Source organism: Xiphophorus maculatus, chromosome 10, assembly GCF_002775205.1.
Source record: "Xiphophorus maculatus strain JP 163 A chromosome 10, X_maculatus-5.0-male, whole genome shotgun sequence".
Classification (NCBI taxonomy): domain Eukaryota; kingdom Metazoa; phylum Chordata; class Actinopteri; order Cyprinodontiformes; family Poeciliidae; genus Xiphophorus; species Xiphophorus maculatus.
Genome location: NC_036452.1, coordinates 24,884,736 through 24,907,614, shown reverse-complemented (window position 1 = coordinate 24,907,614; position 22,879 = coordinate 24,884,736). Strand labels below are relative to the sequence as shown.

Below are 22,879 nucleotides of genomic sequence, written 5' to 3'. Positions count from 1 at the left end.
GTTATCTTTTATAAACATGATAGTTATCTTGTACAAACTTGATACATATCTTGTATAAATTTGATAGTTATCTTGTATAAACGTGATACGTATAAACATGATAATTTCATGTCCAGTAGGTGGCGGTAATATGCTTTTCGTGCAGACATAAAGAAGGCTAGCACAGTGGCTAACAGGAGTTGGTCAAGTTTTCCTTCATGCGCGGTCTAATACATGGAGAGATAATATTTATTATTTATACAGGCTGGCTCTTCTTCTCTGATTATTTTAACAAATCACAAATGGAGCAATACAGATGGCTTAGTCTTCAAATGCTTTGCTGTCAAACAGTTTTATTGAGGAATCAGTCATAAAAATTGAAACAATACAAATTTGTCCTCTTTTTCATGTGAACATAAAACATAAAGACAATGCAAAATCAAAACAAAACAAAAGTGACAAATAAACAGGGACACTCTCAAGACCCACCCACCTCCCCTTTCCCTAGGACTTACAGTATATCTTATCACACCGAGAATCAAATCAAATTCTCTTCAAATTGTCATGTTCTGTGTTTTTCTGTGTATTTATTTAGAGCTTTCTGTGTCTCTGTGTTGTCCAATCTCCCTTTGATTACTCCCAGGTGTTTCTCATTCCCTGATTACCTCCTGTATATTTAGTGTCACCTGTGTGTCTGTGTCTTTGTCGGGTCCTTGTCTCATTCTGACTTCTAGTCTGCCATCTGTGTTCCCAGTCCATCTTCTCATCCATTTGCGTAACGGTTACTACCGGCGTCGAGCCCTGGCTTCCGCTCGGCTGTGCTGCCCGTTGGTTGGACTGTTTTCTGGACATTCATTATTAAAATCATTTATTATCGCATCCTGGGTCTACAGCGTCTGCCTCACCACCTCAACACCGCACCAATGCATGACACAAATAGAGTTATCAATATATTGCAGAAGGGGTTGCCAAGTTCTATTGAATTGCTATTTGCCAATGAGAACCGTATTCTTTCCAGATGAGAGAGCCTTAACAGTTCCTCCAGCTACATTTTAACCGATGGAACCTCTGAATTTTTCCAAAACATCAACACTAGTTTTTTTTCCTATGATAAAGGCATAAGATAATAATTGTCGTTGGTATTTATTAAATTGAGAAAGCTGAACAGAAACTCAAAGTACAATCAGAAGTGGGTCCAGCCTCAACTCTGTACGGAATATATCTGATAAAGTTTTGAATATGCCAGACCAAAATGGGGTTAATTTTGTACACAAAGAGTAAGAATTTAGAAGTGTGGCTTCTTCAATATGGCATTTATCACACAGTGGGGATGCTAGGGAAAATTTAATCTAACTTCACTTTACAGTAATGAAGACTGTGCATGATTTTAAATTGAATAAGACAGTGTCTAGAATTGGCAGAACAGTTGTGAATATTCTCTAGCTCAGCCTTCCAGAGTTTGTTACTTATCTCCGTTCCTAATTCCTGCTCCCAGCCTGATCTAAGGCCCTGCATGGACAGCAAGGATCTGGATAATAACAGATGGTAGAGTCAAACAGTACAAAAAAAATGTTAGTAATTCATGTGTGTTTTTGTGTGTTCCAGAATTGTCTGGAAAACACTAAGAAGGATTTTAAAGCCCCCATCCCCACCCCCACCCTCCAGGTTGTGCATTACGGCCGCGTAGAGGAAATACAATTAAAATCCAAAAGAAGATAGTAAAGCACAGTAACGCAAAGTGATTTCGATAAGTAACTGTGGTCTGACTACTGGATTTGAAATAGCAACGCGTTAGATTACTCGTTACTGAAAAAAGTGGTCAGACGTCAGTAACGCCCGCCACCCAGCTTAAAGAGTTTGTCAAATTCAATAGGTATTATATTCTCTAAAGTGCACATGTGTTTTCTGACATATGCTCTGACCTGTAGGTATCTAAAATGATTGTGTTTATGGAGACCAAATTTGGCCTGAAGTTGAGAGAAAGAGCCAAAATTACCAACTACACTGCCTGGCCAAAAAAAAGTCGCCACCTGAATTTAACTAAGCAAATAGGTACAAGCCTCCTATTGGATAAGTACTGCATAGGCGATTATCTTTCAGCTGGCAACAAGTTATTTAACCCCAGCTGATGTAATGAGTAACTCCTCATTTCTTAAACAACCATGGCAAAAGACACATCCTGTGGTCGTGGAAAAGACGTTAGTCTGTTTAAGAAGGGTCAAATCATTGGCATGCATCAAGCAGAGAAAACATCTAAGGAGATTGCAGAAACTACTAGAATTGGGTTAAGAACTGTCCAACGCATCATTAAAAGCTGGAAGGATGGTGGGGAGCCATCGTCTTCCAGGAAGAAATGTGGTCGGAAAAAAATCCTGAATGATCGTGATCGGCGATTACTTAAACGTTTGGTCAAATCAAATCAAAGAAAAACAACAGCAGAACTCAGGAGTATGTTTAATTGTGAACGAAAAAGCATTTCCACACGCACAATGTGAAGGGAACTCAAGGGGCTGGGATTGAACAGCTGTGTAGCCGTAAGAAAACCTCTAATCAGTAAGGCTAACCAGAAAAAAAGGCTTCAGTTTGCTAGGGAGCATAAAGATTGGACTCTGAAGGAATGGAAGAGGGTCATGTGGTCTGATGAGTCCAGATTTACCCTGTTCCAGAGTGATGGGCGCATCAGGGTAAGAAGAGAGGCAGGTGAAGTGATGCACCCATCATGCCTAGTGCCTACTGTACAAGCCTGTGGGGGCAGTGCTATGATCTGGGGTTGCTGCAGTTGGTCAGGTCTAGGTTCAGCAACATTGTGTGCCCAAAGAATGAGGTCAGCTGACTACCTGAATATACTGTCAAGAAAATCCGAGCTCATCCCACTTCCCCATGCTGGAGATTTTAGTTTAACAGTAATAATAAATAAAGTTATCTTTAAAATGAATCACTCAAGTGACATCAAGGCCCAACAGTAGACTTAGGTGTCAATAAAATAAATCTGGTTGTGTGTGTGTGTTGTTTTTGTGTCCAGCAAACTTTGCTTTAATTCTACTTTTTTCTATCTAATCATAAGAAATCATAGTCAGTCAGAGAGTCATGAAACAGGAAAAGCAGGTTTCCTGGAAAAAGAGGAAGTAAGTTTCCAGCCTGCAGATTTATAAAAATAGTTGAGACTATTCCTTATTTTAAAGCATGAAAGTTTTAAAGAATGAAATCTAAACATTTTGAGTAATTTGATAAGATTCAAAGTAAAATACTTATATTAATATTGGTTTACTTGTAATAATACTTACAGTTACATTTGTGAGAACACTTACAAGAAAAACAAGTAACTGTAACTTTGGTATCAAATAATTAGAATCATGGATTATTCTTGGTTTCTTTTCAGAAAAACATCTGTAATAACTCACATTAAGATCATAATAAGAGTAACTAATAAGTTATGGTTATAAAATCATAAATGAATGCTAAATCAGAGAAGCTAAAGAAAATAAATGTGATTTTGACATTGAACTTGAAATGGTGTAAAAAGGTGTAACTGCAATTAAACATCACTGATATGTTGGAGGTAGATGGTAGGTGAAAGGTGAAAGGTTAAGGGAAAAAGGGGAACTAACAGGAGAGCAGAGATGACCAACGCCTTATTTAGAAACAGATTGAACAACGTAAACGTTTCAGAGAAAATGTCGTGCAGGCAATGGACACAGGAGGTTGAGCAACCCTGAGACATTAGCACAGACATCATGACATGATGTCTCTTAAGACAGTGATGGATATGAGATCATCTGTCCAAACAGTCAGCCAATTAAACAAGCACAGCAACAGTGCTAGCCAATGCAAACACACCAAAAGGGTGGATAAACCCTATAAAAGGTGGGTGCAAAAGAGGAATCTTCGGTTGGATCCTCCGGGCAGCTTCGAGCCAAGAGATGGACAAAGAACTCTGCAGCTGAAGAAGAGCCGGGGCCACAGAGCCGAAGACTGTCCTGCGCATGGGGACCAACCCGTCAGGCCCACAACCTGTGGCTTTGAATCGCACTTCTCTCATCGGTTGGGTTCAGACCCCAAAGACAAAGATGAAGACAAAGACAAAGAAGAAGAACTGGTGCCTTTTTTCCTGCCAGCACCAAGTCCTGTGTGACCTCACCATCCATGCGGAGAAGAAGCTCATCAGACCTACAGAGATTCCTGCCTTCGCCGATCAACTTCCTCCTCCTGCTGCAACACCTTCTTTATCATCAGGCCAGGTCTGGGGTTCGAAACGCCAAACTCCGTCCGTCTCTCTCAAAGGTTCCCTTATTTAGTTCTCAGTGTCAGCAGTAGGGAAAGATAGACTAGATGATTGATTTTACTTATTTGATTATTTCTGCTACTGAATTAAGCTGTACTGACCCTTGCAAAAATGCCTTACTAATAAAATATTTAGCATAAAGAAAATCTAAAAGATGTTGTGGACATTCAGTTAATGAGTCACCTTAAAGTTCTTTGATGGTTGTAAAATAGCTGTGATGTTTGAGTCTGGAGAGGAAAAAGTGGAAAATGTTTTTAGGTTGCTGGTAGCCCAAATGTAAAACATCATCCTTGGGACTCACTGAGTCACTAAAACCAACCTGGTTCAATAACAAATGCAAGTTGTAAAATAGAGAACGAGCGACTGTTAACAGGTGTGCTCTGTGAAACTAGTTGGCTGTAGGCTGCTCAGACTGGCTAATTCACAGGGGGAAGAAGGGTGGGACACCTGGATGTAGGCCGTCAGAAAACCAGGCGAATCGTTTCTCGAAACCAGCTTAAACAGAGTTTACTTAAGTTCTGGACAGGATAAATCCCAGCAGATTTAGGAAACTCAATTAACCCGATAGAAGGAGAGCTGGTAGCACATCTCCCCTCTCAGAAGAGGAAGCAGAGAGTGAGAGAGTAGAGAAAGGAGGGGGGGGGGGGGGGGGAATGTTGCGCAACAACAATACTGAATGACCAGGTTATTCCATCAATGGATTTTGTCTTCCCAAATGGAACGGGCATATTCCAAGATGACAATGCCAGGATTCATGGGTCTCACATTGTGAAAGAGTGGTTCAGGGAGCATGAGACATCTTTTTCACACATGGATTGGCCACCACAGAGTCCAGACCTTAACCCCATTGAGAATCTTTGGGATGTGCTGGAGAAGGCTTTGCGCAGTGGTCAGACTCTCCCATCATCAATACAAGATCTTGGTGAAAGATTAATGCAACACTGGATGGAAATAAATCTTGTGACACTGCAGAAGCTCATTGAAACAATGCCACAGCGAATGCGGGCTGTAATCAAAGCTAAAGGCGGTCCAACAAAATATTAGAGTGTGTGACCATTTTCTTGGTATTCATAACCTTCATACTTTTTATAATATTCAACTTTTTTTTAGAGGTGCAAATAGTGTAAAATATCTACTGGTGACCAGTTATTTTTTTGTTTAAAACACAAATAAAGATATTATCAGCCTGCATTTTTTTTTAAAGTACCTAGCTTCAAAACAAATAAATCCCAGTATTTTTTGTTGAGCAACTAGAATGGAGTTTTCCAATTTTGAGATATGAGACAAATGTAGGGGGTGTATAACCTAGAGCAAATGTTTCCATCTGTAGGATGAAATACTTAAACTCTGTAAATCACAAGTCCTCAAGGGCCGCTGTCCTGCAGTTTTTAGATGTGCCACAGGTACAAAACACTGGAATGAAATGGCTTAATTACCTCCTCCTTGTGTAGATCAGTTATCCAGAGCCTTAATGACCTAATTATTCTATTCAGGTAGTGAAGCAGAGGCACATCTAAAAGTTGCAGGACACTGGAGTTTGACACCCCTGTTTTAGGCTAAGAGCTGTTCTTATAGTCTATCAGTTATTATCATAGATGCTGAGATAGACTAGCAGTTAATGTCTTAAAACCCTAAAACAATCATAAACATTAGTTCCACTAGCAACAAATATTTGGTCAAAGCTAATGCTCAAGTGATAACTTAGACCAGTGCTTCTTAATTCCAGTCCTCAGGCCCCCCTGCTCTGCATGTTTTAGATGTGCCTCTATTCCAGAACAGCTGATTCAAATGATTGCATGACCATCAAGTGCTGCAGAAACCTGTTGATCACCCATAGATTCAATAAAGGTGTGTAGCAGAAGGGAAACACCTAAAACATGCAGGGCAGGGGGGCCTGAGGACTGGAATTGAGAAACACTGACTTAGACCAAGCTGATATTCACCAGGTGTCAATTACACAACATGTGCATAACACAGCATATCACTTCAAACAAGGTCAAATTTGTCTTCACATGCCTACTTTCATGGATTGTGATTTAGAAAATGATTTTTTTGGAACAGACCTTTTACTCATGATTCCAGTTATTTAGTTATTGAGTGTTGCCAAGTCTGTTGACTGCCTAATTAAACACAGTAGGGCTTCAATCAGAAAGCACGCAGGACATCAGTTGATATTATACTGGCTTTAGCAAAGTGATGCATTCTGGGTACAAAATAATCATAATTTGCTGCACACCATCAGAGTATTCGTTATGGGGTTGTTATGCCATAATATTCTGGAATTATATGACAAACATTTTTCATAGAGAAAAAAAGCTAATAATGCTGTTTTTTTTGTTATGGAAAACGTGACCTTTTCAAATAAACATACATAACTTTCAGATTCCTTTTTTTTACAGTAATTATTATATTCATTCCTCCAAACCCCAGCAATAAAAACCTAATTTCCAAATTTTCTTATCTTCTGTTATATATATATATATATACACACACACACACCAAAACCTATATAACTGGGGGTATCAAATATTTTCCAGGTACAGGGTGCCATTTTGTAGCACAATCAAGAATTTGTCACCTTCAGCTTTTATGAAAATGCTATATATACTGAAAATAAATTTGACTTTGCATCATGACTGTATTTGACATCTTGAAATTGGTATCTGTTTTCTTGAAAAGACTTTTCTAACACTGCTTCTTCAAGACATCCTCACAACAATGCTTCTTCATGATGGCATTTACAACCATTTTAAAGAGCATTGAACTGAGAAGTAGTTTATTATGATAAGCAGATGCATAGTTCCAGCACGTGTTTGCTAAGCACCTGGTAGAACTGATATTTAGAATTACTGAAAATCAAGTTTAAATGCCGAAGCCACCCTGCTCTTCAAAGACTACAATCCTAAAGCACCAATGTAATTTTGATATAATTTACATGTTCTATAATGCCCTTCCCAAACAAAAAGGCATGGATGACTCGCTAAGTCCAGCGGCTACTTAGAGAAAGGAACACTGCTTTCAGGTGTGGGGACAATACCCTTTGCAGCTCGGCATGGATCAGCCTAAAAAGAGGGATTAGAAAGGCTAACAGGAACTACAAGAGGAGGAGTTCCTCTCCTGGTTATTGTGCAGGAGCACCTGGACATTGTCCAGGAGGTTATTGTCTAGGAATACCTGGACAATAACAGCAGCAGGCTGGTTTGGGTGGGAATCCAGTACTTCACCAACCACATGACAAGCCACAGACCAGCTGAAGGTGAAATCTCACTAGCAGAGAAGTTGAACCACTTGAACTGCTCATTTCAAGGCCGAACCTCCAGTGGCAGCTGTTCTGAATGCAGCAGAGCAGTTACAGAGCAGAAATTTTGATCTTGGAATGGATCAAAATGAAAATGAACTTGACATCATCTTTGTTTTTGATGTTGACAAAAAGAACAGATTTAGAAACACCATTCCCCCTCCTTTATCTCTTGCCTTCTGTCTTCCTCTTAAACACATGGCAAATAGGAAAAACAGCAGAGGCTCAGTGACTTGAAGGATATGACTATATTTTTTACAATCACATCAAACCTACAGTCATCAGAACTCAATGAAAGCAAATAATTGATCTGAAGACAAAAATGAACCTGAATTGAATCTGTAATCTTAATTTCTCCCCAAATGCAACATTGAATTTCAGTCCTTTGTGCTTGCAGATAGACAAGCACAAAGGAAATGCTTGTCTATCTGCAGCTGCAATCACTGTTATATCTACCATTAAGACCGGACTGAATATGTGAAACAACTGTCATGATGTGTACTAGTGGACCCAAAAACAGCAAGTAAGACTTAAACTTCTGTGTGTATTTAGTGAAGAAAAATGAAAACAAGGAACCAACTTACAAAAAATCCAAAGAACCAAGAAAATCCAAAAACAGGGCAAAACAGAAGATAGGAGGAGGTCCAAGTGAACCAGGGAATAGTGATGTGATGAACTGGGAACTACTAACAGAAACTGAGAGGCTTAATACAGGGAGGTTGAGTGTGAGAACAAAAGACCAGGATTGATGAGCTAAATGATAACAGGTGTGAAAAGTAGAGCAGGAGTCAGCTGAGGGTAGAGGAAGAGGAACAAATAATCAAGAAGAGTAAAACAGAAGGGTGAACTAAGAAATAACTGATTAATAAAAAGAGGAACAGCAAAAACATAGAACACAAAACCAAACCCAAAAACCCAGAGTCTTGACAACAACTGATGAGTGTTTTTCCAACAAGTCGCCAAAGAGGAGAAATATTAAACAAATTTTTACCTTATGCGTCATACAGAAAATGCATTTTTGTGTGGTGCTGAATGACTACTAATAGATCAAATACAGCAAGAAAGAAGATTACTTTAGGATACCAGAGGATCACCAGTAACCATGCCTCTCATCTGTGTGCCCACCCCTCAAATCTACATCCACCATATATATCCCATGAAAGGATCCCAGATGTTTCGAAATTCTGACAGTTTCCCTTTTATAATGCAAGTAATTTTTTTCCATTGTGGATACCTCATTGATCCAGTTAATACATTTTGGTGAAAATATGACTTTGAAAAAAGAAAACATTTTTTTTCTATGACAGGCTAAATAAACCAAATAATTACTGTTATTTTTCACAGAGTAACTTTATAAACAGTTCCTCATAATTCAGCTCTTTAATGGCTGTTGAATAACAGAGACTAAGTGGTCGGTTTATTGCTAATTACAATTAACAGTAGTTAAGAATAAAGAAATCTGCAAAACCACACTGATTCATTATTTACTGCGCAACACTTGTCCAAAATAAATACAAGATGTACCATGAAACAGTGATAAGTTTTATTTCAAAGTTTATCACAAGCATCATGATTTTTGCTGTTTTTGAGAAGATTACAGTACAACATAGCTCTGTAGTTCACAGTGTGAAATCTTAAGTTGCAGGTCGGAAATTAAAACAGGAAATCAGAGCTAAAGCTGCAGGGTCTATAGCTAGAGATCATGAACCTCTCAGTGTTTTTAAACTTAGCAAATCCACAACCAGGATATGTTAAATGTTATGTTAATGGATCACTCTGATCATAAAGCAGTTCAGCTTTTGTCCTCAGCTTTTCTGAAGAAACCTGAGGACAAATTTTAGTAAATTTCCAAAGTTTGAATAAATGTGTGTCAGGTTCTGTCTGGATCAAAAGGCTGGTCAGAACCAGCAGACATGTCAAACAGAACCTTTAAAGTTCAGAACTTTACCTACATATTCAGGGCTGCTCATAAATCAGATTTGATTATGGTTCTGAGCTGAGTTCTGAAATAAATCATTCAGATTTGGATCACTGAATACCTTCTTTTTATACTGTATTCAAGTTTCACTAGAACCAAAGTAGGGAGCTCAGATTCATTTAATCAGATTCTGTTTAGATTGAACCCAAGTTCAACAATAAATTCAAAGTTTAAAGCTTTTCTTTCTGGTAAGGTTTGTGTCTGAGAAACATTGGAAATCTAGGTAATCTAGGTGATGTTCTAAAATTTAAAGATCGTTTTGTGATAATTTGGCATGTTGAAATTAAGCCCAAAACTCATCTGTCTTTAATCAGCTAACTGCTAGTTGAATACAAGAAGTTCAGTTTGGACTTTTATGATACCTAAACAGAGCTAGGAGCTAGAAAATGGATGGATGGGTGGGTTGATGGATGGATGGATGGATGGATGGATGGATGGATGGATGGATGGATGGGTTTTGTGTAACTGATCATTTACCAGAAAACTAAACTCTGCTTGTTGTTCTGTGATTCTAGAGCCATGAACCTAGTCCCACTTCAGAGACTAAAGAACATTTGACATCTACAGTATGTGTTGGAAGAACTGTAGACACAAGTTAAAAGATATCTGAACTGAAATTGAGACAATGTACTGCTGTTTTTTTTTTAAAGTCTACTCATTCCTCTCTAAAAACAACATTAAAAACACATTCCTGATTAAACCTAAACATGGCTGCTGGACCATCATTCCACACATCCTGAATTGGGTGGTCCCCAAGAGGAATGATGTGTCCTTTGTGTCACTAGCGATGTTCCTGCAGCAGCTTCAAAATGGAGGGAAACATAATTTGAGGTGCATCCAGCCCCCAGATGAAATCCAGATGTTCCCAGTGTTCGATGTGCTGATGGTAGACTAGGTTGGACACCTGCAGTGAGATAAAGTTTTACTCATCTCTGCCAACAAAAAACCTGCAGGAGAAGGTCATTTAAAATTTGAGAAAAGCTTGAAAAACACCACATCAATTTGGCCCAACTAACTCTAAATAAAGATACACCTAAGACCTTTACAGTGAATGACTAGTGGACAAATCAAGGGCTTTTACGGTAAACAAATCTGTGACTTTAATTCAGTCTTTCTCAAGCTCCATAGTCCTAGGGAACCCATTATAACTGCTTGAGGTTCTAGATATTATTAACTTATGTTTTTTATTGTATGATGCCAATGTGTTTCATAATTTAAGCATGGAGTTAGCATGTTCTCCCTGTACATGGTGGGTTCTCTCCGGGTACTCCGGCTTCCTCCCACAGTCCAAAAACTTGACCGTCAGGTTGATTGATCTCTCTAAATTCTCCTTCGGTGTGAGTCTGTGCATGGTTGTTTGTCCTGTCTGTCTGTTGCCTAGTGATGGACTGGAGACCTGTCCAGGGTCTATCCCACCGCTCGCCCATTGACAGCTGGAGATAGGCACCAGCACCCCTCCTGAACCCGATGGGATAAAGGTGTAAGAAAATTGATGGGTGGATGGGTTTTGGGCATTTAATTTTACATGAGGCCCCAGGGGTCTCATATATAAAACATTGCATAGGATTTATACTAAAAGTGGTATGTACACCCAAAAGTTGAAAATAGTGCATGCCAAAAAAATCTCAACTTATTAAACTATATGAACAAAAAGCAGCTTTCCTTTTATAAATCACAGATGCATGCCAATGTTTGTATATATGGTTCCACCACATGTTCTGTCCTCTACATGCCCACATTCAACAATAAATGATCAATTCAAAGTATCTGGCATGTTTAAATGAGCCAGCTGATCAATGTTATACACAGCAGTGGCTTTGTGATTAGTGTCACATTGTATGTGTTAGTCTTTGATACACATAACTTTAGTGATCGTCAAGAATGTGATGGTGAGAGAACTTTGATGAAATTTTGTGCATACATTGATTTAAGATTTCAGTTGTTTTATTTGAAAGATCCTTATGTATAGTAGCTACGGCTCACCAGTAGAAAAATAAATCTAACATTTCAGGAAACTGAAATGTTAGATTGTTTTGAAGAGGAAGCAGATCATGTACTTTGTGCTGTGGCTAAATAAAAAAGGAGAGTGTTCCGCCCTTGTGTCCTTGAAATGCACTTTCATGTTGAAGGGTTTGAGTGTGCAGTGTGTCCCAGTTCTTTCTCATCTGTCTGATTGGTCAGATGTTTCTTGAGGTGCAAAATGAGGAAATACAGTCAGACAGAAATGTTGATATATCTCTTCAGCTACTCCGCTTCCGCTATCTGGTTTTTGTAACTGTATGAGACATGGATACTTCTGAGGAACATTTATCAGACGCAATGATGAACTATGTACATTTATACAATTCTCCTATAAATAACTACTATAAAAATAAGACTGGTGAATCGTTAAAAAATCCTGGACGAAAACTATAACGTTATTGTTCATGGAGGATGAGGAAAAGCGTGGCGCTCTCTATGTGACTGTTTTGTAAAAGCAAAACAGGATGCACAAGGGTGCATACTACCCTGCGTGACTACCCACAGAGTAGTAGAGTGACGTATACAAAAGCAGGAGGGTGTCCCCCAGTTGGTCTGTGCCGTTGTGTATGTGCGAATACAAACAATTCGCAACCACATTGCTGTGTGTCAACTGTGTTGCTTCGGATGAAATGTGTCGGGGCCTTTATGTTCACTTCGACTGAGCATACACTTCATGAAGGGTGTAATTCGAGCATTGGGACCAGCCCTTGACGTGACTGACCTGAGTAAGAAGAGCAGCCACATCTTTTGGGTCCGCCAAAGTATCATGTCCTCCAGAAAACAGGGCAGTGGGAACCTTCATGTCCTTGACACGGAACTCAGGAGGAGTTGACTGCAGAGGGGGAAAAGTGAAGGTCATGGGAAAGACAAATGCGACATTTATAACATTAAAGACCTAAGCACAACTTCTGTGATCACACTAAACATAGAAATATGAGCAGACAATAGAATGAAGTGGGTATAATTTTCATTTTTTACCTTGGCCTTCCTGAGGCAGAGTAACTGAGCGGTACTTTTAAGTATCTGCACGGCACGTTGAATGTGGAGAGGTTCCTTGACCTCACTGCTGGGCATTCTGCAGGAGTTGGTGCAGGCGACTGGCTGCAGGAGTCACCGCTTTCAAGCTTGGCTTGCACTGGTGGACATGTTGGCAGGGATGGATTGGTGTCGGTGGGGTGTGGGATCCTGCATTTCTCCCTGTGCCCTGCTGGCCTAGGACTGCTGCTCCTGTGGTTCAGGAGCAGCACACTTAATCACGTTGTGTTGCTGATCTCTGCCTGCCTGGGGCTACTGTGACCTCTGGGAGACAAGGTTACAGGCCTGTTGCACTAGGCGTTGCGGAGTTTCCACCCTTTTCTCACCATTCTAACACCTGCACACTTCCGAGTGTCAAATTGGCACACACATCTATTCTACATTAAATCTTGTTCTTCATTAACTCTACAAAAGGCATTATTGCACTGCAAGATCACAGAATCAGTGACCCAGCTGCCATCGGTCCGGCCCTATTGTACTTCCTGTTTGAAGAGTTTCAGTCAGGTTACAGAGTTCATCATAGGACTGAAACAGCACTTGTGAAAGTTATAAATGATATTCTCTTGGCTTCAGATAATGGATTGTATGAGAGTCAGTTGGTGTAAATATTGTGTAAATAATTTAATTACATTTAGGTGCACACTATTAAGTAAACTGGCTAATTCAACTTTATAAAAAATGTTTATAGGTTGTTTTTAGATTGTTTTCCCCCCTCCATGTCAGGATGGGCGGCGCCCCTATGGATCAGCTGCCACTGCCCACATCGTTTTCAGGACACCACCTAGACAACCAGCAGTTAAATGACAACATGCGGCTAAACATGTCATCACTGGTCCAATCAGGTAGGAGACCAGAGAAAACTACTTAGTCCGATATTGTTTTGCCAAACTTACACACTGAAGCAACACTAACTTCAGTGACCTCCAATTGGCATAACAGGGTGTCATTACCACTGGCACCTTACCCCTAACCAGCAGTTTTAGGTACGTAGGATATGATGTCGCCCGTTCTTGCCCCTGGAAAATATTTGAGTAAGGTCACTGGTGTCTCTAATGTTTCTGGCTATGGAGATGTCAATTACCAGAGTTGGCTTCTCAGCGGGTGTGTTGCTGAGAGGGGAAAATCTGTCAGAAACGTGGATGGGTTGGTGGTTCCTATACACCAACACCCAGGACAGTAAGCTTAAACCCTACAAGATTCCACCCTATAAATGGTATTCACCCTATAAATGGCTGCTTGATTAGCAGCAAGCCCATTTAATGGTTCTGATCCTAAGAGCTCACTATTTTACGCCTACCAATCATTTTTACAAATTTCTTCCCCTGTATATCTGAGAAAATGTCAAAAATATTCTAAGAGTGAAAAACAACTCTTTTCATTTTTTTCACCCAAATATTGTTCAGCTGTCTCACTGCTTTACATGTATGGTTATGTTCTTGCCAGTGTTGTGTCTGACATGCTTTGGAACAATACATGGCAGCTGAGCAACCTGAACACCTCTGAAGTGGAGTGTCAACTGATTATTCCTGGTGGCAATAATGGCAGCTTCAAAACTCCTGGTCCCGTGGCAGTGGACCTCCGATGTTTTCCAGCAGCTGATGTGGAGCGCTGCATCCTTTGGAGATGTGACCTGGCTGGCCACATTTGAAGCAATGGGTCAGTCGTCTGCCTTTCCATTGTCCTGGCAGGTTCTGTAGTCCCTCTTTCTTTGGGTATTGCCAGCGTCCAATGTCCTCTTTGCAGTCTGCCATTTACTAGATTTCAGGGAAGTGATGAACATCTGCTTTCCATCTGCAGCCTCATTCCATCTGCAGCCTCATTTCTCAGTTCGTTCACCAAGGATTGCATATCAAGCTGTCATCTTGTCTTCCTAGGTCTGGGATCAGCTGTGTGGCAGTGATCTTTGTTGTTTTGGGGTTGGTTCTCTTTAGATTATTTAGTCGCTGTATCTTGAGGGTTGAAGCTTCATTAAGTTTCTCAATCAGCATTTCATCAGTCACATCTGGGTTGTCAAGTAGTGTCTCGATCTGAAATTTGATATTGTCATTTTGAAGTCCTGTACCCACCAATCTTAAAAACGGCCTGGACTTTGAACACCTGGATTCTCTGGGACTCTGGTAGAACCCTGGTGCTACCAGGACTGTGTTTGACCCTGTTTATACCGGGAGTCTGTAAGTCCTCAATTTCCGTGGACTCGGATGTTTCCTGGTCTTTATGGTTCCAGTTTCAGACTCACCTGATTGTAATGCCTCATGTTTCCTTCTGGTCCAAAGTCAAATGCCATCAGCTTTCCCCCATGGACTGCCTGTAATCAGTGGAGAAACATTGTAAAAAAACGTTTTCAGAGAAGCCAAATATATAATATTCTTGCCAGTGTTGTGTCTGACATGCTTTGGACACAAGCATGTCAGTGTTTAAATAAAATCATTGATGTACTGTAGTTCTGGTTCACACAATGGAGCAACCAAGTTCACTGTTATTTTCACACTTTTAATGTCTGTGGATTTTAAAGGTGCTTAATGGGGGAACGTTAAGTGTAGTCATATTGCTCAGGTACCTGCGCCCAGTGGATCATGTTCTGGACAGAGGTCCCAGCAGGACAGTGAGTTGTGTAGACTGGAGTCCGAGTCTGGAACACATCACAAAGTCTTCCTCAGTAAGACTTTCTGATGTCTTGCTGACATCAGAAAGTCTTGATCTATGATTAGCTATGATACTAGCTATAATTACATAGCTAGATTAGCTAGTAATCTAGCTATGATCAGCTAGATCATACCAGTTTGTAGTAATCTAGCTATGATCAGCTAGATTACTACAAACTGGTAAACTAGCTGATCATACTGCTGATATCACAGCAGTATTATTGATAAAACCAAATTCATCCAATAAAATGTATCTTCTAACAGATGAACATGTTTTCCACAGTAAAGGTTTCCCAATGTAAATCTATCACTCACAGGAACATCTGACTGAGCTTCAATCTTTATGTAGATAAAATAGAACAAAGTTCTGCTATTCAGGCTATTCAGGGTCAGAGGTACCGACCATGTTAAGGTTTTTCTCGTCAAAACCGCAGAGGATGAAGAAGAGATTTCCACACAGCTCGCTCAGCAATGTCTTTGCACACACATGTTCAGCCAACCATTTGATGTACTGGTTCTGTGGCAGGAAGTCCCGCTTCCCAAACAAGTTCTGCAGGGTGCATCAATGAGCATGTCATTAATAGGACACAAGAAAATGCAGGTCTACTAATAATTCAAAGTGAATTAGAATTTTTGAATAGATAATAAATAATCTAATGAATATTTTAATGTAAGAACAAACAAATCATGTTGTTGGTCCTTTTTAAAAAAGCTACAATTTGTGGAATCTCTGTTTCTCAGCGAACAGAGAAATTCACTGCTCCTCCCCACCAGCCAAATAATATTTTGCATGATCTATTAATTTTGCATTGTTTAATCATTGTTTTTATTTCCACCAACAACTGAACCAGCAAAACCTTGTCAGTTTTTGTCACCTGTCCTGTCCTTCCTAAACAGGTGCTGCTACCAGGAACTAATTCTTACCCAGATCAGAAAATCTGGTAGGACAGACAGTTTGGTCATGGGGCTGCCAGTAAAAGCCACAGTCGCAACAGGAGCCAGTCCAAAGAACAGGCGAATCTTACTGGCAAGCTCTGGCAGAGTGGAGAATGCTATGAATGCTGTAAGATAAGACAGAAGTTAGCATGTACAGGAAGTTAGTGTTTTACAGCAGACAAGAAATAAGTGTAAGACTTGATCGGGTACCAATGGTTGTTCCCTGGGAGTGTCCAATGTAGAAGATTTGTTCCTGACCAGTAGCCTTCAGAATGTGGTTGATAACTGCTGGAAGATCTTTCAGAGCCATTTCATCATAGCTGTTGACATACAGAATAGTAGAAGACAACATGTCTTAGAACTATCTGATTCATTTTATTTCAAAGATGGAGAGTCAGAACCAGAAAACACATCATGACTCAGAAAACACTTAATTTAGAAAAAACAGTTCAAGTTAGTCAAATTGGTCAGAACCAACTATTTCAGGCCAATTTGATCCAAAATGATTTTTCAGAGGCCTGTTCTCCAGGAAAACTTCATCCAAAATAATCTATTTGAGAACCATGTTCCAGACCAGTGTGATGCAGAGTCACCTGATGTAAAACCTGACTGTGATAGTCTGCAGGTTTGATTCTATAAGAGGATCTAGCTGTAAGAAATAATCTGAACTGATCCAAAAATGTCTGATCCAGAAAAATCTGCAGGAGAAGTCTGGTAATGTTTTTTCTAGAAGTTAATTCAGAATTTTTCTGCAGTCTAAATGACTAGATGTTTCTAGGACTGGTTTCTACATGTTTGAAATCTAAGTATATTTTGGAAACTGATGTTTGGACAAGAATGTATATCAGCTTCAAGTTCACACCTGAACCTCCAGAAGTCCTCAAGATCTGGGCTCAGAGTTTGATGTTTCCTGGACCAGGTGTTCCCTCGGCTGTTCCCAATCCACACATCATAGCCGGCATCTGCTAGTACATAACCCAGACTGGAGTTGGGAAGGTTGGTGATCCAATTGCTGCCGGCAGCCAGAAGTCCATGCTGAAGGAAGACTGCTGACCTTGGACCTACAGGATTGAAACCAGGACTAGTTGAAGCCAGGGAAGGAAGAACATCCTATTGCCTGTCAGTGTGTAAAGAGAAACTTTAAATAGAATTGGAATCTGACCTGCTGTATGTTTGAGTCCATGGGGGATCCTATTGACAGTCAGAATGTAGCCGTCCTCTGTCAAAACCTCATGCTCCTCTGAAGGGTAACCCCACCTTTGAATGATCTCTGTCTGAGTGACAGAGGTACAGAAACTCAACAGCCAGCACAAAAGTAACCTAAAACATTCAAATTAAAAGCAAAGGGACAATAACTAGCTGTGTTTCATTTTTATTTTGTTCAATTTTAACAACACAGCACTGCCCAAAAAAGAAAAAACTGCTCATGACCAGAGATTTCATTCACAAAAGAGTGCATGTACATCTACTTCTTAAACACTCTGGTTGTTAAGGGGGTTGGTGCATTGATTTAATTGACTGGGACATTTTGCACAAGCCATGTGCAGATATAAAAACACTGCTCACATTGAGATAGGATGAACATACATCGCTTACCTTCTACAGACTTAAATAAAAACTTGGGAAACACAATGGAACAACTATTAATTTAAAGTAAATAAAAACTTAATAACAATACAGAAAACATTGTTTAAAAGTAAAGACAGGATTACCGAAGATGAAATGTTATCCCAGAAAATTAGTTGATCAAGATTTTGAGCAAGCTGAGGGTTACGGTGAGGATGTATCATGTCAGGAAAAAGACGTAGAAGCTATAGTATCATCAGAACAAAAAACAAGGCATGTTGCTAGGCCTGCTGACTATCCCTCTGTCCAGACAAATGAGTGATCAATATGATCAGCTTAAAAGTAAAGGTCTCATTGTCTCCATCAGACCAAGAGTCTGTCACTATTACCGGTTGGTAAAAGTATTAACTCTATCTTTCCATCAGCCCACTGGTTAGTGGGCTGATGGAAAGATAGAGTTAATACTTTTAGGTATTAACCGAAGAACTATCCAGTTTTTATCACTGTAGAAAAATTATGAGCACAGAAGATCCCAAGCACACAATGAACCAATTAAGATTTTTCATACAGCAAAGAAAGGCATTCTTTGCTTTTTATGAGTGCAACCAGTCAGGACTGTGCATTTGAGTCTACTGTCAGGATATTCAGAACAGAATACTATGTAAAATAAAAACATTTATTGACTGAGAATCTGATAGCAGCAAACTAATATGTTTCGTACAACGCCAATTCCAATAAAGTTGGGAGGTTGTGTAAAACATAAATAAAAAAATAATACAAGGATTTGCAAATCCTTTGCAGCCTACATTAATTTGAATACACTACATAGACAAGACATTTAATGTTCAAAGAGATAAACTTTATAGTGTTTCTGCAAATATTCACTCATTTTGAATTTGATACCTGTAGCATATTAAAAACAGCTTGGACAGGGGCAGCATAAGACTGGGAAAGTTGAGGAATGCTAAAAAAAAACATTTTTCTACAATATTTTACAAGTGAACAGGTTAATTGAAAACAGCTGTCATGATTGAGTAAGAAGAGAATATTCCCAAAAGGCTGTTATTCACAAGCAAGAATGTGGTGAGCTTCACAACTGCATGAGCAAATAGTTCAACAGTAAAGGAAAAAAAATTGTCAATATACAATTGCAAAAAATGTAGGAATTTCATCATCAACAGGCCATAAACCTATACACTAATAAGCAATATTGTGAAAAGATTCTGAGAGTACAGGGAAATCTGTGAAAATAAGCGACAAAGCCAAAAACCGACACTGAATGTCCCTTGACCATCAATTCATTGCATTAAAAACCAACCATCAAGGGCGTGCCGTGGTGGCGGAGGGGTTAGCGCGACCCACATTCAGGCAAAACGTAGCCTCGACGCAGCTGTCGCAGGTTCGACTCCCGGACCCGACGACGTTTACCGCATGTCTCCCCTCTCTCCTGCCCCCTTTCCTGTCAGCCTACTTTGAAAAAAGGGACACTAGAGCCCACCAAAAGACCCCTTGTGGGGCGATTAAAAAAAACATCATTCTGTAATGGATATTACCACATTGGAACAAAGTTTGTCACTACATCTACAAGTGTGAGTTAAAACTCTACCTTATGAAGTGAAGCTGTATATTAACATCCAGTTTCTCTGGGTAAAAGTTCATCTGAGATGGAGTGACGCAAAGTGGAAAATGTCTTGTGGTCTGACAAATCCATATTTCAAATTGTTTTTGGAAATCATGGACATCAAAAGAGGAAAATGATTGACCGGATTGTTGACAGCGCAATGTTAAACAGCTAGCATCTGTGATAGTATGGGGTTGTATTAGTGCCCATGGCATCAGTAACTGACACATCTGTGAAGGCACCATTAATCTTGAAAGGTTTTGGCCCACAGTCTTCCATTGAATATGTGTGGCACATTATAAAATGCAAATTATAACATTGGAGAGCCCAGACTGTTGAGCAACTGAAGGTATAACCAAGCAAGAATGGAAAAGAATATTCAACAATTAGTGTCCTCAATTCCCAAGAGCTTGTTGAGTGTTGCTAAAAGGAAAGGTGATGTCATGTTTTGTGGTTTTGTTAGTTTGCACCCAGAACTAACAAATACTGTATATGTATATATAGTACGCTTCAGCTCTCTCCATAGATTTTCTATGGGATTTAGATCAGGAGGCTGGTTAGTCCATTCCATGACCTTGATATGCTTATTATGGAGCCACTCCTTTGTTTTCTTGGCTGTATGTTTTGGGTCGTTGTGCTGGAAGACCCATTCACGACCCATTTTCAGTGATCTGGCGGAGGCAAAAAGGTTGTCACCCAGGATTTTGCGATACATGGCCATATTCATCTTCCTGTCAATGCAGGGAAGTTGCCCTGTGCTCTCAGAAGAAAAACACCCCCAAAACATAACACTTCCACCACCATGCTTGACGGTGAGGATGGTGGTCATATTCTGTATTTTTCTTCCTCCAAACATGTCGAGTTGAGTTGTGGCCAAAGAGCTCAATCTTGGTCTCATCTGACCACAGCACCCTCTCCCAGTCTCTCAGAGTCACTAATATGTTCACCAGCAAACTTGAGGCGGCCCTGGATCTGAGCTTTCTTGTGCAGAGGAACCTTGCATGCACTCCAGGATTCTAAACTATTACATCTCAGTGTGTTACCAGTTCCTCCCATGTGGTTCTTGGCTGATTTTTTAACCTTTGTCATGATCAATGAGACTCCACGAGGTGATATCTTGCATGGAGCTCCAGGCCTAGTTCGATTGACAATAATGCAGTTATGGCGTACTTCTTCGAATAATTGCACCAACAGTTGTCACCTTCTCATCCAGTTTTTTACTTGTGGCTTTGTTACCCATTCCAGCCTTTGTAAGTCAAAAATGTTGTCCCTGATATTTTGGACAGCTCTTTAGTCTTGCCCATGGTGAAGATGTTGGACATCAATTCACATCGATTCTTACCAAATAAACAGACTGAACACATTAAAAAATCATGTTACCGGGTTGAAGTTAAAATTTTTATAGAAAAAAAATCATCCTTCAGAGCAGCTATTATGTAGGTTATTGTGAAAAAACTCCATCAGGTCATGTATATGAATTTATTAAATCCAAGCTTCCTGTTTGGGTGAGAAGAGTCTGGAGAGGAAAACTCAAGACGCACTTCCTGCTCTCTTGCAGTAAAAAGGAAGCACAGCACCTTCTGAGGCTAAGAAATACATAAGGTGCACTCACAATGTTCATATCCACTTCAGGGTCCAGCCTACAGTATGCTTCATCTGAGTGGCAGTGGCCACCAATGGTGCAGCTTCGGTGAATGAGAGTGGAGAGAAACAACAGGCACACCCAAATGCACAGCATGATCTGAAAAAGAGAGTTAAAAGTGCTGCATTCAGGGACCAAGACAAAAATCTGCTAAACCTGCCACCTGTTTTATGTCCTGTGTATATTGCTATTTTTCCTATCTCTTTGCTGTAAAGTCAAAGACACAACTCAGACACAACTGAAGCGATTGTTGCTATGTGCTTGTAAAAGTCGGGGTGAATGCTGAAAGTCATTGACTCGATGCAATCTGCTGGGTCTATTTAGACAGAAACATTTTAAACTACTTTAAGTGAGCATACTGCAGGGTTTCCCCAGCGTTTTTTACAGTTGATGCGTTGAACAGACCACTGGCACCTCTGCATGTTGGCCGTTTTCGTATGAGATCAAACACTTCAGAGTGATCTCTGAAGTTCACCTCGGCACGGATCGCTCATATTGGCTCACCTATATGGATATCTATATCGACCCCCTGTGAGGATGAGGATGTCTTTGTAGAATTCATCAAGGTAAGAATCAAGTTTAAATCCTCTGCGTTTGCTCTGCTCAGTCAGCCGCTGACCAGCAAGTTAGCAAGCCTAGCAAGTTTTCTGGGGGAAACCTTGTACTGTATTGTTTGATAACTAGGACCAATTCGAATGTATGAATGATTGAATTGAAATGTAAGATATCTGGAATTAATTACTTACTATTTGGAACATATTTCAGATATCAACAGTTAGATTATGACTAGTCATAAAGTAAGTTCAAGATATATAACTTTTTTCTGACTAGTTATAATTCTGATTAAAGATATCTTGTAAGATACCATAATTCAAGATGTCTTAAATATATTTATAGGTATATAGAAAAGATTAGTGCAAATTAATTTCTAGATACCTTGAAAGAAAATAAAAACTAGGCTTAATTGAATTAAAAAATATCTGGAAAATAATTTTGACTAGTTAGAATCTATTTTAAGATATCTCCAAATGAATTAGAGATATATTTAATTAGATGGCTTTTCTATTTGAGATATCTTGAATTAACATTTTGGCTAGTCAGAATGACAGTGTGACAGTGACACAATGACATTCAATTACACACACACACACACACACATATATATATATATATATATATATATATATATATATATATATATATATATATATATGTAATTGCGGATACAGAGTCCCGTTAAATGACAGATCGGTGACATTTTGAAATATTTTTGACAGGAATTTTGACGCGTCAAAACGTAATTGAAGATATCTTGGATTATTATTCTTACTAGTCAGAATGTCAATGCAGTTATTAATGACCATTCCGGATAGTCAAAATGCAGTTTTGTCTAGTTAAAATGCATTCTTAGAATTCTAGAACGAAACCGAATTTATGTAAAAACGGCCTGCCATAGCCAACATGGTTCTGTTTCTGTCTGATTTTAGCCATGTTTAGAATCAAACTATACCAGATGTAAATATTTACAACACATCTATATAACATGTTTATGGCCTGTTTTCACTCCACTCCCCCTTTATAATTTAAGCCCGTTTTGAACAAGATTACGTTTTAATTCGCTTTTTAAAGATTTGCAGCTTGGCCTTTACAGATTTATTAACTTATAAAGTTATACATAGTTAGTACTAAATATTTGAAGCCTGTTACTTGTTTATTTAACTGTTTTAACTCGCTTACCGGTTCCGTTCCTTTACCACCCGGATACACTTGCTTTACTTAATTCTGTCAGGTAAGAAGCTGTCATAACTCAAATATTGTCCAATTGCACTCTGAACTCTGCTGGTCACACGACTTCGTGTCATAGACTTACTTCATGAC

General features: G+C 39.4%; 1 protein-coding gene across 1 annotated transcript; it reads right to left on the bottom strand.

Moving 5' to 3' along the window:
* Positions 1 to 9,080: 9,080 nt before the first annotated feature.
* On the bottom strand, positions 9,081 to 22,862 carry LOC102225236 (lysosomal acid lipase/cholesteryl ester hydrolase-like). The gene is made up of 11 exons (XM_005813149.2): positions 22,739 to 22,862; positions 20,972 to 21,100; positions 17,335 to 17,446; positions 17,035 to 17,233; positions 16,383 to 16,492; positions 16,161 to 16,297; positions 15,640 to 15,786; positions 15,152 to 15,223; positions 14,831 to 14,899; positions 12,281 to 12,391; positions 9,081 to 10,441 (listed from the first exon to the last, which is right to left on the bottom strand). The coding sequence occupies exons 2-11, from the start codon at positions 21,095 to 21,097 to the stop codon at positions 10,319 to 10,321; spliced, it is 1,206 nt and encodes a 401-aa protein (XP_005813206.1). The 5' UTR covers positions 21,098 to 21,100; positions 22,739 to 22,862; the 3' UTR covers positions 9,081 to 10,318.
* Positions 22,863 to 22,879: the final 17 nt, after the last annotated feature.